Below are 18255 nucleotides of genomic sequence, written 5' to 3'. Positions count from 1 at the left end.
AGTGAAAGATAAAAAGAAAGATCTAAAGGGAGAACGCACCTACAGGGTACGATAGACAGTTACATACTCAGAGTTGCTTTCATCACTGCATACCTGTGGGTGCGAGTGAGAATATCTGCAAAGGTATCTGTCACTTTACTCCTTAAGTCTCTCTTAACTTTTGCCTTGCAGGTTAGTCTGTGTGAAAGAGGAACTAAATCATATTGATTCCAAAAAGTCTTTGTGCATTAGCAGGAGTTGCAAAAGCTCTTATTTAAAAAATGTGATTGCATAACAGCAGCAGAGACCTGCATGTTATAACAAAACCACTGAACTTATTGCAGTTTAGTTTCCCAATGTTCAGTCTGAAGTGTCCTCTGGGCTGTTGTGGTTGTGCATTTTATACAAGATTTCAGGAGCAGCACGTTGGAGCTTTTTCAGCCGGTGCTGATTACAGCCAAGACTGTGTGGTTGTTTAAAACATCTTATAAGAGGATTAAAGAACAGTATGGAGGACACTGCCTTACTAAGAGCAGACCGCTAAATGGCATCAAAACTAGGCTAACAATCTAGTGTGTTTTGGGTCAGTTTTTTGGTTTGATTTAGGTGCCGTTTACATGAGAACAAAACGGGCTGGATCCGCATAGTTTCTCTTGCGTATAGCCCTTTCATTTACACGAGGCCGTAACAAAACGATAGAAACGGACCCCACAAACGATAAAGGGTTCCAAGGTGGATATATTTACAAACGAAACGCTCTGGGGGGTCAAACGGCTCCGTGTAATCACCTCTATACGATCATTTCCCGATAGATGAAGCCATAGCCCCACCTCTGCTGCTCACTGCTGTAGCATGGTCAGTAGCTACTGCTAGTGCTACTGCTACTGACCATGCTACAGATGTTAGTACAACATCTACAGCTCGACCATGCATGCTACAGATGTTAGTGCAAAATCTACAGCTCCTCTACCACAACCATCAGCAACAAGTGGACATGGAGAATTACATTAACTGCTACATCCACCGCGGAGAATAAACGGAAGGGCAACCATGGCAACCATGCTCCGGGGTCTTCTTCGCTGCTTTTGGTGTATTTTGTGGCGGAAGTTACAGCGCCACTTACAGTCCCGGCATATATGTACTACAACGTTTCCAGCGTTCTCGTGTGAACAGACACGTCAAATGAAACGAATACGTGTGAACGGAAGAATCTTTTGAAAACGCATACTGTGCATACACGCAAACGTTCCCGTGTGAGCGGCAACTTAGCTACTGCCTTCTTTATGGTTTAGTCAAAGTCAAAAAAGTCAAAGTCAACTTTATTGTCAATCTTCCAGTTTGTGTGTACAGACAGAGGGATCGAAATACCGTTTCCCACAATTCCGAATATAAAACAAATGTATATAAAAATATGTGTGCCAATATGTATATATACTGTATACACACTCAAAGACACATTCCTGTGCACACATTGAGACCTCAATAAAGACAGTTTAGCAAACTTATTAACTAAACTAACTAAATTACAGTAAGAGGTCATACAATTAGCCTCAACAAAGGTAACTGTAACTGCCCAGAGCATAGTCTTGCCTAGATCGATTTTAGTCTATCTTTTGCTTCTTTTAAAGCTATTGCGTTTTGCATATTTTACATTCAAATTCTTTATACCCTCTTATATACAAAACACATTGTAAAAGGTTGCATAGCTCTATTGCCAAGGACCAACACAGCTTACAAAGACAGCAAAAACAAACAAAATGACAGTTTTTTACAGTTCCTAAAAATGATTAAAATGTGGTTTTAAATTCCTCACATTTCTAATAGTTTATAAAAAAAGATGTTAAAAAGATTCAGCTCTGAAACCCCAGTAATGCTTTGCTCCATAGAGCAGAACAGCAGGTCTGGATGTGTTCATTACCCAGAACCAGCACATGATTGACAGCTACCGTGTTACATCTCAGATATAAATGAGCCAGCGAGTTACTTTTGGTACGACGGCTCGGAGAGAGACAGACGGGGAGATGTGGAGCAAAAGACTTGAAGGGAGTTTAGTCGGTGTGAACTTCTGCAAAATCCCATCGCATGAGAGGTCTATTAATTTTTCATCAGAGGTAAGGGTATCTAAAAGAAGGTGCTCTAGGAATTCCTGAACTAAAACTTGAATTTGAATATTGAAGAAAACTCATGATATTTAGAATCCTGAAGCAACAAACTGGCATCAATCATTTTCTGTGCATCAGCAGAAGTAGCTGTGTGGACACAGGTGGAAGAATACTCGGATATTTGACCTAAGGAAAAGTACCAATACTACAGTGTAACATTACTTTGTCACAAGTAAAAGTCCTGCATTCAAAAATAGTCATCAAGTACAAAAGTATATGCACAAAAAGTCCTCATTATGCAGTATGGCCTATTGCTGAATAATGTATATTTTTAATTATTGTAATTTCTGTTATTGATAGATTAGTGTATTTATCACCTCAATGTTGCACTTGGTAAATTACTCAATAATACCGATTGGTACTTTACCGTATTATTAACATGCATACATTATAAGTTGATTTCTATTCATTTGTAATAATGTAAATCTTCAAAATTAGCTTGAAACTAGGGCTGTCAGATAAATGAAGTGGAGTAAAAAGTATGAAGTCGTACTGTGTAATGAGAAAATACTCAAGTATGTCAAATGTACAAGTAACTTTTACATAGGTACAATTCCGAAATGTATGTCAGTTATATTTGACCACTGCATGTATTTTGTAGAGAAAAAAGAGAGACACGTGTAATTGTTGGCATTAATCTTGTTCAGCCCAAACTCCAGTGTAAAATAAGTGCACAGACATCATTTAGAGACACTTGGGGAAACGGGAGAAGCTGCGCTAAGCTAGCATCCACTTCACCTCGTACAGTCATCATTCATGCACACTTACCACACGCCACCTGAGGCACGAGTGTGTGTTCAAGTGACTACCCACCCTCGGGTCATCTTAAAAGATCTAATTCAGCAGTGATAGCAGCTCCCATCTTTTTTTCTTCTTCGTGTGTGTGTGTGTGTGTGCGCGTGCATGTGCTGCTGCAGTTCATAGATCATGAGTGCTGGTAGTATACATCATTGCTTTGACTGGTCCCAGTTCATCTTAACATCTTTTTTAGTTTTCTTCACTGCAGGAAAGAGATGTCACTGATTCTTATTACCAACATTACTAACATTACTAATCTGCACTGCTCCCTGAGTGCAGGATTAAGAAAACAGCATCATGGAGAGTGTTTTAATTTTGTCCCTGGCTGCTGTAATGCAGTATATGTGCCCCCCCCCCCACCCCCCTCCGAACCCAACCCCTAAAATAAAAGGAGGAATTAGGAACAAATAACACAGAGGATATTTTTATCCTAACTCTGTCGAGGCTTAGCCCTCTCCTGTCACACTTCTTTCCGTACTTTTTTTTTTCCGGGTGCTTCTTCTCCCTTGTCCCCCCACTTCTGCACCCCTCCCCCTCCAATGAATAGAGATTACTGGTATAATAGAGGCGGGAAAGTGAGAGGAATTGGATCGCTTTACTATGATCTCAGTGCTACAGGGGAGAGGAAACATTAGGGGGAGTATTGTGGAGGTGGGCAAAGTAATTGTCTGTGTGTGTGTGTGTGTGTGTGTGTGTGTGTGTGTGTGTGTGTGTGTGTGTGTGTGTGTGTGTGTGTGTGTGTGTGTGTGTGTGTGTGTGTGTGTGTGTGTGTGTGTGTGTGTGTGTGTGTGTGTGTGTGTGTGTGTGTGTGTGTGTGTGTGTGTGTGTGTGTGTGTGTGTGTGTGTGTGTGTGTGTGTGTCTGCAAGAATGCTCATATCCGTATCCTAGCAACGCCCTCAGGTTCCACCTGTTTGATGGGCGTCGGCCAACCCGCCTGCAGACACACACAAGCTGCGCAGCCATTCTGCATCCTGTTGTTTTGTTGGCCAACTTAGATTTTTTTACATGAACAGCTGTTGACTGCAGTCATAATTATTATAACAATGTGTATAAAATATGATTGTTGCTCAGTGGTGCAGATTTTTTATTAAGCTTGTTTGAAAAGTCCAGTTAATTGAGATCCGAGATCTACAGAAGAATAGGAAAAAAGCTACACTACAAACAAATAATGGTTTCTACTTAGAGATAGAAGCTATTGCTCCTTGCCACACATTCACAATGTTGTCTTGAATTAAAGGGGCCCTGTTATGCTGATTCTCAGGTTTCAAAATAATATGTTGTTCCTCTACTGCAGTGGTTCTCAAACTTTTTCTGTCAGGCACCCCCTTTGGAGAAAAAAAAAGTCGGGCCCCCCAAACACAAATAGTCACGTAATGGGCCAAGTTAACATTTATTAAAATATGAATGTGAGCATTCCTTTCAAAACATTTTAAAAATCACTTTGCTAGAACAGTGATAATAAAACAATGCTCCATAAGTCTGTGTGGTCAAAAAATAAATACATAATACATTTGTGCAATCCCTTTGCGAGAACAATATGTTATAATACTTTGCCACTTTGCAAAGAAAATGCTGATATTTTGGCAAAAAAGTGTGTTTGTTTTAGTGGCTGCAATGAGCCTGTTTTGCACTGCACATTTCTTCAAAATGAGGTTGCAGGCTCAGCGGCGGCGCCAGAGAGTTATTTTTGGGGGTGCTGTGGGGTAGCTTGACGTTTCATAGAGGGGGCTCAAACATTTAGGGTTTCCCATTAATGCACCAGCGCTACAGTTGAATTTTCTACTGCAACACTCCCCACGCAAATACACAATGTACCCGCGACTGTTACAGTGAAGGCTCGATAATCAGCTCACCGTATACAGGTGTAAGCAGGGGTAAAGTGCTATTTTTATAAGTGGGGAGTGGACCTTACATTGCGGGGTCCAGGGGCAAGCTCCCCCCGGGAAGATTTATTTTTAAATATTGAAGTTAAAAGCATCAATCTGGTGCACTTTGAGAGCAACATGAAGAGATCTATGGATACATACTGTATCTCAACACCCCATTTGAAACAGAACTGTAAACAAATTCACTTTTTCTTTATGGATATTTTACAAATCACCCTTTTAAACTTTATTTTTTTTTTACTGTCATATAGTATTTCAAACCTGTTTTTCATTTATTCTCTTATTTTTGTAAAACTATAATGATCATATAAACGTGTGCCTCGGAAATAATTGTTTACATTAATGGTGACCAAAACGTTTGAGACCCACTGAGATAACACTGAGAGACTCCTTTAGCTCACTGAGCCTCTCAGTCTGACAGGAGAGGACTCTCCTCCACGTTGATGTTGAAAAAGCTCCTTATATCCGTTAGCGTAGCTCGCTAGCACCAGAAGCTAACAACAACGATCTCCGGTACCGGTGCGCTCTCTCTCTCTCTCTCTCTCTCTCTCTCTCTCTCTCTCTCTCTCTCTCTCTCTCTCTCTCGCACGCACACAACATGGCTCTTTCGTTCCACACACACACAGAGCCGAGCTTGAATGAAACACAGAGACCCAGACGTAATTGTAAAGTACCATCATATTATTTTCGAATCAATAATTTTTCAAATTACATGTCACTGCTCTGACATGTCTCCATGCTTTAATGTCCAAAAAGCTCTTTTTTTTCTCATTCTGCCTGTGCTGCTGCACCTTTTTTCCCCCTCTGTCTGAAACCAGAGCCCAGTGTGCTCCGATTGGTTAGCTGGCTCTGTTGTGATTGGTCGGCCACTCAGAGATGTCCCGCCCCTTAGCAAATTGCGTATTATGTGTCTGAGTGCTTGCCAATAGAAGTACGAGTGTTATGTAGTCATATCATTATGTTACTGACTCAAACAAGCAGTCCAATGGGGGGGTTTTAGGCAGGGGGGGAGTGTATGGGAGAGAAACTTTGGGATGTGTTAGCCTTTGCAGACCATTTGCATGCACAAAAACTCACTAAAGGAAAGGGAAACCCCAAACAGCACAATAGGGCCTCTTTAGCTAAATGGTAGAACTTTTTCTTCAGCAAATGGTAAATCAGGTTATCTGATCATCCCCCCCACTCCCTCTCAGCTCTCATTGTGCTTACTGATTGACTTTAGACGATGACACCCAGCACCACATTGTTTCATCAGGGTTGCATCAGATCCTCTGTAATAACGCTGGTTTGTCAAAAAGAAAGAGCATGACAGACAATGAAAGCAACAAAGGAGAGCCAAATGTGCAATAAACAAACTCCTACTGTGTTCTAGTGGTGTGTGAGTGTGTGGTAGCGGTGTGTTAGCGGTGTGTGAGTGTGTGTAAGCGGTGTGTGAGTGTGTGTAAGTGGTGTGTGTGTGTGTGTGTGTTTGCAGATGGATGGAGGCAGAGCAAAGAATGGGCTGTTGTCTAAAAGAGCAGTCTGGTATTGATTCCAGCACCTCTTCCTCTGCTGTAGTCGCACATAATTGGGTTCAGTGCCGCATCCCTTGTCCAATCAAAAGGCTTAATACTACTCACCTGGTTGCTTGCAGGCCAATCAGATTATTTTAATCACAAGAGCCACTCAATCCCCTTATCTCTGCCTGATTTCATCTGGGCATTGAGTGGCTGTGTGTGTGTTAGTGCGGGCATGTGTGTTAGCAGCAGCAATTTAAAAAGTATTGGAAAATGTCACCGCACACACAGACGCACTTAAAAAAAACACACAAACAAATATATTACACAGCCTGGTTTTCTATTACCTCTTTCACTGTCCTTGTATTACAATTGGACCAGAATGCTGCCTCATGTGTAATGCAAGTGGTAGGTCTGTCCAATACAGCTTAGTTAATAAAACGGATTTAATCAATTTACTGTAAATTGAATATTACAGTTTAAACCAGCAGATGATAGTTTAGTTAAAGTGGACCTATCATGCTATATTTGAATAATATAGTGTAGGACCATACCTATATAATTCATATTTATACTTTTTCTTTTTCAAAATACCAAACAGTTCATGCATTTTAGCCATTCCTCATTTTGCTCAATTTAACACTGTCTTTGCATGGGCTGATTCTGTGAGAACAGCACTATCTACAGGCCTGGCATATGTACTACAGCGTCTCCAGCGCTTTCCAACGGCAATGTCCTTGGCTGTCTCCTCCTGATTGGTGGAGTTGGCCCAATAGCGGTAGCGCCACTTCTGTGACGTCACAGAAGTGTTTAAATCTGGATCAGTCTGTATCAGATCCGTTGCAGCCCCTTTTTAAGAGATTTGGGTATGGAGGAAAATAGAGAGGGTTGTGTTTTCTGACACTTGGTGAGTTCCCTGGAACACCGGGGACACATATTCATGTATAAAAGACGTACAAAAGTGCATTTTGCATGATAGGTCACCTTTAATATAATACCTGGCATTAAAGCTACAAATATAGCCAGTTACTTAGATAACACATTATTTAAAGTGTATTAATCTAGTTTAAGAAATAAAATATACAACTCTAATTCAATCAATTAATACATTGACTAGAATGCATATGGGGAAGAACGCCTTTCAGGTTTATTTAGAGACCTCCCTTATTTAAACCAAAAAATAAGGAATAACAAAGAACACATAGAACAAATATAATCGATTTACATAATGTACAAGCAATCATAAACAGTGAAAGAAAACAAACCTAAAAAATGTAATTATGACATAATTAGAATAGCATGCATTCGACCTTATTCACACACAGCAAACAATACGTTTTTCTAACAGAGATGCAGCCGTCTGTTTGAATTTTAAACATAGAACTTAATTGGTAAAGTCACACAGGGAAATATATCTAAAGAGGGAGAAAATGAATGTTCATTTGGAGACTTTTTTAAGCCCTTTATTGTGATCATTCAATGTCAAGTGTCAATGCCCCAACAGTAGGTACAGCAGCACCTCTTTTATGCACCGCATCATGTGCCCCCCCGCACAAAGTCGTGCACAGCGGGGGACGCCTCACCTGCAGCGCTCCTATTTGGCTTTTCAAAGACACGTCACGTGGCTCCATCTTCTATTTAGAAGTTTGCCCTGTCGCCCCAGAATGGAGTCGAAGAGGAAGAAAAAAAGAGCTGTCTCCCCCCCTCTTGTTGTACATGACCGCTGACAGAGCAGAGAGGGAGACAGAGTGGGGGGGGGGGGGGGACAGCCATGATTAATGTGGAGGCGGAGTGGACCCAAGAATATCTTCCCATTGCCCTCCATCTTAGCTAATGTGACCTGCCATATGGGTCACTCATTACAGTGTGTGGGTGGTGAGTGTCGGCATGGAGACACTTTGGCTTTAGGTCGATTGTCACTTACTTTTTCTCATTCTTGGGTTTAAGTTTAAAGGGGCCCTCTTATGCTCATTATTAGGTTCAAATGTTTGCGTTGTGCCTCTACTGTGACATGTGTGTGAGAGATTTTAGCTTTTGCAGACCACACTACAGGAAAGGGAAAACCCCCCAAAAAGCATAAAAGGGCCTCTTTAAGTCTGCGTAATCAATCAGAACTGTATCCAAATGGACTAGTACAATGATCACACACACTCCAAATCACACTTTTTATGATTATAATGTGCATAATGTTTCAAAAATGACCAATCTCTGTAATATTGCGAATCATATCCCAATTGCAATATCAGTCAAAAATAATAGTTCTTGAAAAAACTAGTTGTTTTTTCCAAATCCAAAGCTCTATGTGAATAGATCTTTTTTTATCCTGCAGCATTATTCCATACAAGGAGCCTGTGTGAATATTTTAGGATATAATACCAGTAGATTGTACATTGACTTTTTTTCTCATGCTAATGTAATTCAATTTCCTTTTCTTTGTGTTTCTCCTCGCCTCCATTCATTTCTTTTTCTCATTCTCTGAATTGTCTTCCCGCTTCTCCTCCTATGTTCCCATCTCTCTTACTTCGGTACCCTTTGCCCTACTTTCCTCCTCCTCCCCCTCCTCCTCTCCTCTCCTCTCACGCTCAGGTTCATGATGAATGTGACATGGGATGGCAGGGACTTGTCATTCACAGAAGATGGCTACCAGGAATTCCCAAAGCTGGTGGTCATTGTTCTCAACAAGGACAGAGAGTGGGAGAAGGTAGGATCACCATCTGCATGCTTCTAGGTTGGAGTGTGTGTGTGTGTGTGTGTGTGTGTGTGTGTGTGTGTGTGTGTGTGTGTGTGTGTGTGTGTGTGTGTGTGTGTGTGTGTGTGTGTGTGTGTGTGTGTGTGTGTGTGTGTGTGTGTGTGTGTGTGTGTGTGTGTGTGTGTGTGTGTGTGTGTGTGTGTGTGTGTGTGTGTGTGTGTGCGGAGAAACACACACACACATCTTTGTGTGAGTTCTTCCGCTAAGAAGAAGTGTCTTACCCAGGGACATAACGACATGCTGACTGCAGTGGGACTCAAACTTGTTATCCCCTGATTTGAAGTCCAGCACACTATCCACTGAGCCACAGCCGCCCCTAATACAACTTTATCGATATTTTAATTTATTTTTAATTTAAGTTTTAAGAGGAGGAAACTTAAAGGTGGGGTTGGTAATTTTGGAGAAACCAGCTCGAGTGCGCTAGAATTTGAAAATACACAACCGGAAAAAATCTGCCATTTCCTTACAGAGCCCCTCCTCCAACACGCACATGACCAATGAGGGCACGAGATAAGTTTGTGCACAGATGGAAGGCTGACAGGCAGGTAGGCCATCCAGTTATTTTAGCCGGGCCGGCTCAGATGATTGGTCGTGCTTTTTACAGCGCTACGGCTTCCAGAGATGAAGTTTTTTTTAATGTATTTTTTGTCAAAGCACTTCAGATATTCATTTCTATCGGGATGTTAAGAGCATTCCATGGAATATAACAAAAAGTGTGTCTCGAGCCGGTTTCTCCGAAATGACCTACCCCACCTTTAATCTTCAACACATTTGATTTGAATATCTAAAGAAATATAAATAAAACATATAGCGATTGAACAGTTAAAAGTTATTTTGCCTCTACATGCGTTAACTGTTGGATTGATTTATGTATTTTTGTTATATGCATATATATTATACGATATTTGGTATTTATATTATACTATACTCTATTTTATTTTCCATACTTAATAATGCTGTGCTAAATGATACTACATTTTGTTGTTGAGATATTTCGTTGTATAACATATTTTATTCCTAGGTTAGTACTGACACAAACGATGTTTCATTACTCAATCGTGTTAAATATCTGGTGTACGCTGCTTTACAATAACCTGCTGATTTTGCTGCTACTAATCACACCACTTACTCACTGTTTCCTTGTCATTTTCATTTTAATTACTCTTACATTGTTTGAATTTGCTTGTCTTTGTTGTTCTTTTTTACATTTTATATTTGTATTTCTATATTTTTTTTTTTAAATCATTTTTTATTCTTGTGTCCCCCTCTTGAGATCAATACGGGTTTATCTTGGCTTATTTATTTAAAGGAATTGAAAGATTAATTGTATTAAAATAGTCAGAAAATAGCATAGAGTGGTTTGATGGTTGGTAAAAAAAAACAAGAACATTTGGAGTTAATATTTTTTAAATAATGGCTATGACCCTGGTGTGCCTGTTTGTTTTAATGCTGCTTTCGTTTTTGCAATTGATTCTATAACTGGAAACAAATGTACCATTACCATTATGTATTTGATAACCTGCTATTGGCTGTTAGAATCAACCTACTCAAGCCCGATTAAACATTACATTACATTACATTAAGCTTTTGATCCAAAGCAACCTTTATACACTTCAATACCGTCTGGGGTTAACTATATTGCCCTCCTTTAACGTGTAGACTGCTGGTTGGAACGAACCACTGACCCTCTGATTGGAAGTCACCAATGAACCCCCCTGCGTCACAGCCGCCCCAGTTACTATTTATCTTTCTCAAATACTAACCAGAACATATCTCCTTAGCCAATAACTACGAGCATGCATTCAAACCTAAATGTACTTTGGTTGCATACGTTTGTAGGTAGTCAGGAGTTAGCTTTGAAAACAAAACCCGCAACAAGCTCCGAACAGCAGTGTTGGAAATGCCACCTCATTCTGTCTCATTGTGCAGCGCTCACTTGATGAATGAGCTAATTTACCAACGGGCGCATGGATTTTTTTAACTTGTTAATGCGAGGAAGCTTCTAAAAAGAAAATGGCTGAGTGTTCTCGCCCCTTGTAATGGGCTTTAAATGGCAGCCATGTATCTTTATACCTACATCTGGCTGCCTACAGGCTGAGATTTAGAGCGGGGGGGGGGGGGGGGCTGAGGGGAAAAGTTTGAGAGAGGGATGGAAAACACAGAGGTGTTGCTAAAGAAAAGGACTTAAGGAAAGGGAGATGGATGGTTATGTATTTTTGTCTTTTTCTTCATTCAATGCCCCCACTTTCTGAGTCTTTCCTCTTCCTCTCAACGTATTGCATCTTTCCTCGCTAGCCTCTTCTTCCTCTCTGCGTCCATCTCTCCTTTCCTTTTTACTCCTCCTTTCTGCTTGGATCATTTTGTTCCCTTCTTCCCCAGGCCAGATAAACTGTGCTCTTTGTCTGTCTTTAGCCGTGATTGCTGTTGTGGCCTCCGATAGCACCTCAAACCACAGTTAATCAAAACCTAAGACCTCTGTTATTGGGGTGTTAAGGGGTCACTGCTCTTGCATGTGTGTGTGTGTGTGTGTGTGTGTGTGTGTGTGTGTGTGTGTGTGTGTGTGTGTGTGTGTGTGTGTGTGTGTGTGTGTGTGTGTGTGTGTGTGTGTGTGTGTGTGTGTGTGTGTGTGTGTGTGTGTGTGTGTGTGTGTGTGTGTGTGTGTGTGTGTGTTTATCCTTCCACACTGGTTATGGGCAGAAACACATTCTCTACAGACTTGTGCTTCCATCAATTGTATTCAGGTCACATCCCTGTTACAGTATTCGGTTTAGTTTGCCGCAATCCGCACAGTCTCCACCCAATCTTTGAGACCGGCTTTTTCATATTTCATACTGACACACACTCACACACAAAAGACCCTTTGTTAGTGTACTGAGGGGAGGTAGACTATTGTTGTAAACAGAGAGCCTGTGAAATTGATCAGTACCACTTGCACTGCGGTGCAGAAAGAGAGACACGGAGACCCGAAGTGGGAACATAATTGGGCTGAGCTGCTCTCCCCCCCCGCCTCCCCCTCCCACTGGTGCAGCCGTCCCACCCATGCACCAGAATTCAGCACACACACGTACACGTACACACACACACACACACACACACACACACACACACACACACACACACACACACACACACACACACACACACACACACACACACACACACACACACACACACACACACGTAGAGAGAGAGAGAATCCATGATGATCAAGAGATAAAAATTCAGTAACTGCACTAAAATATGGATATGCACTAAAAATATAAAATGTGTCCCCTTGAGGCAGAGGAGGAACAGACAGGGAGAGCTATGTACAGAGAGGAGCGAGCAGTGCAGACAGATGGGGGGGAATGGCGAGAGCAAATGAGAAAAAAGAGACACAAAGAGATAGAGGGAGAAAGAGGGAGGTGGATATAAAAAAAATTCACCCACTACAGGTGTTGCAACCATACCTGCTGTGTTTTTCTGCAACACACACAAACACATGCAAGCAACACACAGAAATCTTTTTTTTTTTTTTTTTTTTAAATGCTACACCTGCTTTGTTGGATGCTGTTTGGATATTTTTTTCGAGGCTTATGTAATCGCCAGGGAATTTGATTCAAAAGAAGCGCAGACTGCAGCAAATCATGCAGCTGTATTTGACTGGATTAGAGGGCTGGATCCACTGTGGCGTTATGGGGGATTTATGCAAAATTAGGCTTTTTATCTAGGGAATAAAATGTGGTGTAACAACTGAACAGATGTAGTAGCAAGAAAGAATGACAATTCAGATGGATGCCGTCCTGCCGGCAGTGAAACATTTAAGCATTCACCGTGCACTAATGTGTAACAAAGACGGTGCATGCTAAGCTTTTTTAGCATATCCTCTCTCATCACAAAAACGTTAATAAGTTGTAATGATGGGGAAGATGTGCACGTATTCAATGTGGGTGTAGTAATGAGCAGCTTTAAAAAGGCTTGCTCTATACTTTATGCAAAAGGCCACACAAACACATATACAAAAAACACACCTTATTAAGATTTATATTGAATGTTATGCTTTGCTTAACAGTATGACTTCACCTATACAGTACAACTCATCAAAACCATTTGGAATTTGGTTTTGAAAACACCAATATTCTACAGCCATGCTAGCAAAGCTACTTCGGGATAGCGGTGCTAGCCAAAGCTAATAGTTCTGATATTAACAATGCTGGAGGAGAAGTTAAGGCATCACCAAATGCATTTATTTAACCTTAATACCTCACATTTGAAATTCATGTTTAAGCTGCAGACAAACTTTGAGTGTATCATCAGTCATTTGATTTATTTCTGTATTGCATTTGGTGTCAATGTAGCTCAGATATTTACATGACACGAAAGCTACAGAGCTAGAGATGCGGAGGAAAGTATTCCGATGTATCCTCTACGGACCATACCAACTGTCACGGTAGGCAATCCAATAGATATTTAATTTGTGTCTAAAGTCGGGGATTGTTCGACCGGCCAACACTGCCGTGCCTAAAGACGCCGGCATTGCTAAAAATTGACTTTAAATCTGAAAAAGAAAATATCTTAAAATCAAAATAGAAAGATGTATTGGTTGCACAGCGAGGTGAAATGGTAAACTTAGAGAAATGCTGTTGCCTAAGATGGTCGAGAGGATTTTTCTTGGAAAATAAAAGAATCAATCGGAGTCATTCGTAAATATGTATTTATTGACTCCTGCTTTCAGAAAATGTAAAGTGGTCAAGTAAAATACGATAACACCATGTCACGGTTGGTGGATCTTTCTGATCAATGGCGTGGCAGAACCTCTGATTAATGTTCTAACTGCATTCAGAGTTACGGTATGATCTCAGGGATAGAATGGGAGGAAGGTGTTTAACGATCAGAACCAGGATGTTATGTTTTATTCCTGCTGAGGAGATGGAGTGTGTAAGCAGACAGTTCACCAAATAATTATTACAGACAGCATGGGATTTGTGCTTGGAGAATCACAATATGGAGGGGAGACACGCACGAAAAAGCCCACGCGCATACACACACGCAGACACACACACTCCAAAAACAACAGATACACACAATCCAAGCCTCACTATATTCAGAATCTTTAGAAAAATGCTTTACTTCTATGAAAGAAGTCTAAATCCACGGATGCGTTTTTTCTCTCGCTCTTTAACTCCATCATCCACTTTCTCTCTGCACTTAGTTTTACACACAAACACACCCCCCCACACACCCCCCCCCCCACACACACACACACACACACACACACACACACATACACACACACACACACACACACACACACACACAGGCGTGCACGTGCATTCTCACACATGCACACACACAGATATAAACAGAGCAAGCGTAGGAGAGGGAAAGCAGAATCAATTTTGCCGACATAATTTTGTCTGACAGGGGTGACAGATTCTGTTTTATGACTGAATGGGTTTCTCCACGCTATTAGGGACTCATTCTCCCATAATGCAACTTGCCACAGCGATAACTCTCCCAGTGACACTGGCACAGAGAAGGTGCTCTGTTGTAAGTGCACTGACCCCCGTTACTCAGTCAGGTTGTGGTTTATTGTAGCCCCTTGAGTGTGTGTGTATCTGTGTAGTGTGTATAGGTCACACACACACACACACACACACACACACACACACACACACACACACACACACACACACACACACACACACACACACACACACACACACACACTCACTCACTGACAGAATGAAAAAAGAGAACAGTGTGAAATAGATGAGATAGAGAACAAGACATGCAGGTGCAAAGGGCAAGCCCTTTCAAAATAAAGCTATAAAGAAAAGAAAGAGAACAAGAGGACGATTTAAAGGAAAGGGCAAGATTGAGGTGACAAAAGAAACAGTTGTAGAGGAAACAAAACGACGGGGTTCCGGAAAAATAATAAGGAAAGCAGTTACTCCGGGGCAGAGTGTCATCTCAGCGCTGAGTGGCTCTGGGTCCGTCGCAGGGTGATGGTGCGATAGGATTGTCGCCATGGGATGTCATGTTATAATGCGGTAATCCCACGGGCCCTATCATCATAACCCCCCACTGGCCCCACTGTCACATTACACACACACACACACATATACATACACACACACACACACACACACACACACACACACACACACACACACACACACACACACACACACACACACACACACACTCAGCTGAGATTCAGCATTCTGCAGCCTTACCGGTCGATAGAGAAAATCCTCTCTCCTCTCTGGGCATTAATTTATAACCCCTCTTTCTTTAATTAGAGAGAAGGAGAGACAGAAGAAGGAGAGAGAAGGAGGACAGGATATCTGAAGAGCTGCTGAAGTCAGCACATTCCCTCCCTCCTCCTCCTCCGCCTCCTCCTGGCTCTCCTCTCTTTCCTTCAAGAATCTAAGAGTAGAACACTAATCGCTCCTTCAAAATAAAGGCCAATCCTCAACAGCTCCTATTAATGATTGAATGGATCAATCAGACGTGAGGTCTGTATTCAGCTTTATTCCTGATGCTTAAAGGTGTACTAAAGCAAACGTACTACATCATAAGATCATCGGACAGTATAGAAAGTGCGTTTTGCATTATATGTGACCAAACTGTTAATTACATTGTCATGTTCTTAAAGAAAAATGGAGCTAAAGGTGATATTTTCAATCTACAACAAGAAAGATTCAGCATGTTTTTAAACTTTTCACCACGGGGGTCTTTTGATCGGCAAAGCAGACACAGCTCATAACTGCTCTTTTAGGGTCTTATTAAAACTAGAAAATGACTAGAATCAGCATGTACCATTGTTAAGATCTTTAACTCACTGACACATCTTTATTTATCTGTTTTTGCAGGATCCCTCTTTTGCTTATGATGTATCTAATTATGCACCAATTCCCTTCAATCACTTTTACATTACCAATTCCTACGAAACCTCACCAGGTCTTTACCACACACACACACACACACACACACACACACACACACACACACACACACACACACACACACACACACACACACACACACACACACACACACACACACACACACACACACACACACACACGCACAGCTACAGGCATGCAGTTGCTCACTTGTGAAATGCAAAACAGCTGGGGTAAGACAGATAGACAAATGCGGCCATTCCCTCGAGAGTGAAGGTGACACACAAGAAACCGCACACATTCCACCTCATCATACCGTCCTGCCTCCACACACACACACACACACACACACACACACACACACACACACACACACACACACACACACACACACACACACACACACACACACACACACACACACACACACACACACGCACACGCACACACACGCACTGGTAGAGATGTAGCCGACAGCAGAGAGAGCTGTTGACAGTGGTGCAGACTCAGAGCGGAGAAAAGACTCTAATCCCTGTCAGAGGATAGCGCAACCACTCAAAGCAAAACAATTAAAATGCTAATTTCACTTCCTCCACTCTGCTCGCCTGTTAATGACAGACATGCAGGCTAAGCAACAACATTTGTGTGTGTGCATACAGTGGGTGTGTGTGTGTGTGTGTGTGTGTGTGTGTGTGTGTGTGGGTGTGGGTGTGGGTGTGGGTGTGTGTGTGTGTGTGTGTGTGTGTGTGTGTGTGTGTGTGTGTGTGTGTGTGTGTGTGTGTGTGTGTGTGTGTGTGTGTGTGTGTGTGTGTGTGTGTGGTTAACCGCCACTATCCAAGATGACTTCAGGGTTAAAGGGGTGAAAGTATGGCCAGGCTATGTCACGTATGATGCCTGTATGCAAAGTGTATTATATGAATGTATAATTTTTTTTATCATGGACAGTGAAATGAAAATTAATAAACATTGCTGTTCCAAGAGGTACATTTTAAATATTTTTGGTCCTTGCAAAGATATTTCAAAGTCACACGAAAAACGAATTATAATATAAACAATAGTATAAAAAAAAAAATTATATAAATTAATAATAATAGAAGTAATACAAATGGTAATAATAATAATAATGCCAATTAAAAAAAAATACATAGTGCATAGGAACAACATGATATGTTTATGTTATTTAAATATGTAATTGTTGTTCACCTATGCCTAAAACGAACATGTTCAGTATCTTAGCCCGTCTCCATTTGATACTGCGTTACACAACCACACATATACGCTCTTGTGTGTGTTAATGAGGGTGCGACACACAAAAAACTTTGGCTGTAAAGTCAGCTAATCCACTCCACACTGCAGCGGGGTTGCTGTGTGAGCTGAGGACAGAGAGAGAGAGACGAGAAGAAAGACAGACTTTTGAAATGGAGGGAAAGAGTGAGAGCGAGATTTTGCCATTTTCTGGCTCCTGTAACATTAATAATTGAGCGTCGAGCAAAGCCTAGCTGCATGCTGCTGTCTCTTTCCCTCTGCATCCCCCGTCTGACACAAACATGTGTAAATATCACACACACACACACACACACACACACACACACACACACACACACACACACACACACACACACACACACACACACACACACACACACACACACACACACACACACACACACACACACACACACACTCACAGGTGAAGGTAGGCCAAGATCATCCATAGGGGAATCTGTGACATCACAGCTCTGAAAACTTTCTGAATTATTAACAGGCCCCATCCTTCTCGCACACCCCCTCTCTGTTCGTCCTATATGTTTGCACTAGTGCCCATTCTGTACTTTATGTCCCCCCCTGTGTGCATTTTTTCATGCATCCTTACACACCATGCTTTTAATATGTTATGTTGTCATACTGGTAGTCACATCAATTATGTGTACTGATCTCAATGTTTTCGTTCCAAAAAAAAGCAGCATATGTAACATTACAAGGAATTGTTAACGTGTGTCTACATTTGTAATCCTCTCCACTTCCTGTCTGCTTTGAGTTATTGGGCAACAGATTACAGCAGTTATAGGAACTACCAGGTAAAGAAAGGTAACACACTGCATTTTTTCCTGCCATGTTATCATCACTGCGGTGGACGACTTTTTCCCGCCACTTCCACTTCCTGTCTACTTGTAACTATTAGATCTGCCGAGTAATTAGAGACTGTCTTTTCTATGTGATGTCATGGGTCTAAACCCCAACTACTGTTACAGAAAGTGACTGATTCCCAGCTTGATCACTATTTGTAAAGTATT

At 41.5% G+C, this 18255-nt stretch overlaps 1 protein-coding gene across 7 annotated transcripts in view; it reads left to right on the top strand.

The window, feature by feature from the left end:
* The window catches only part of grin2aa (glutamate receptor, ionotropic, N-methyl D-aspartate 2A, a), a 164251-nt gene that overhangs the window by 110162 nt on the left and 35834 nt on the right, over positions 1–18255 (top strand). For all 7 annotated transcript variants that reach the window (XM_079643315.1, XM_079643317.1, XM_079643320.1 and 4 more), the window contains one exon: positions 8909–9023. In XM_079643315.1, the coding sequence (XP_079499441.1) occupies positions 8909–9023 (115 nt within the window). The remainder of the gene's footprint in view (positions 1–8908; positions 9024–18255) is intronic.

This window comes from Notothenia rossii (assembly GCF_949606895.1).
Source record: "Notothenia rossii genome assembly, chromosome: 8".
Lineage (NCBI taxonomy): Eukaryota > Metazoa > Chordata > Actinopteri > Perciformes > Nototheniidae > Notothenia > Notothenia rossii.
The sequence above is the reverse complement of the archived record's forward strand: the minus strand, read 5'-3'. Positions and strand labels throughout refer to the sequence as shown.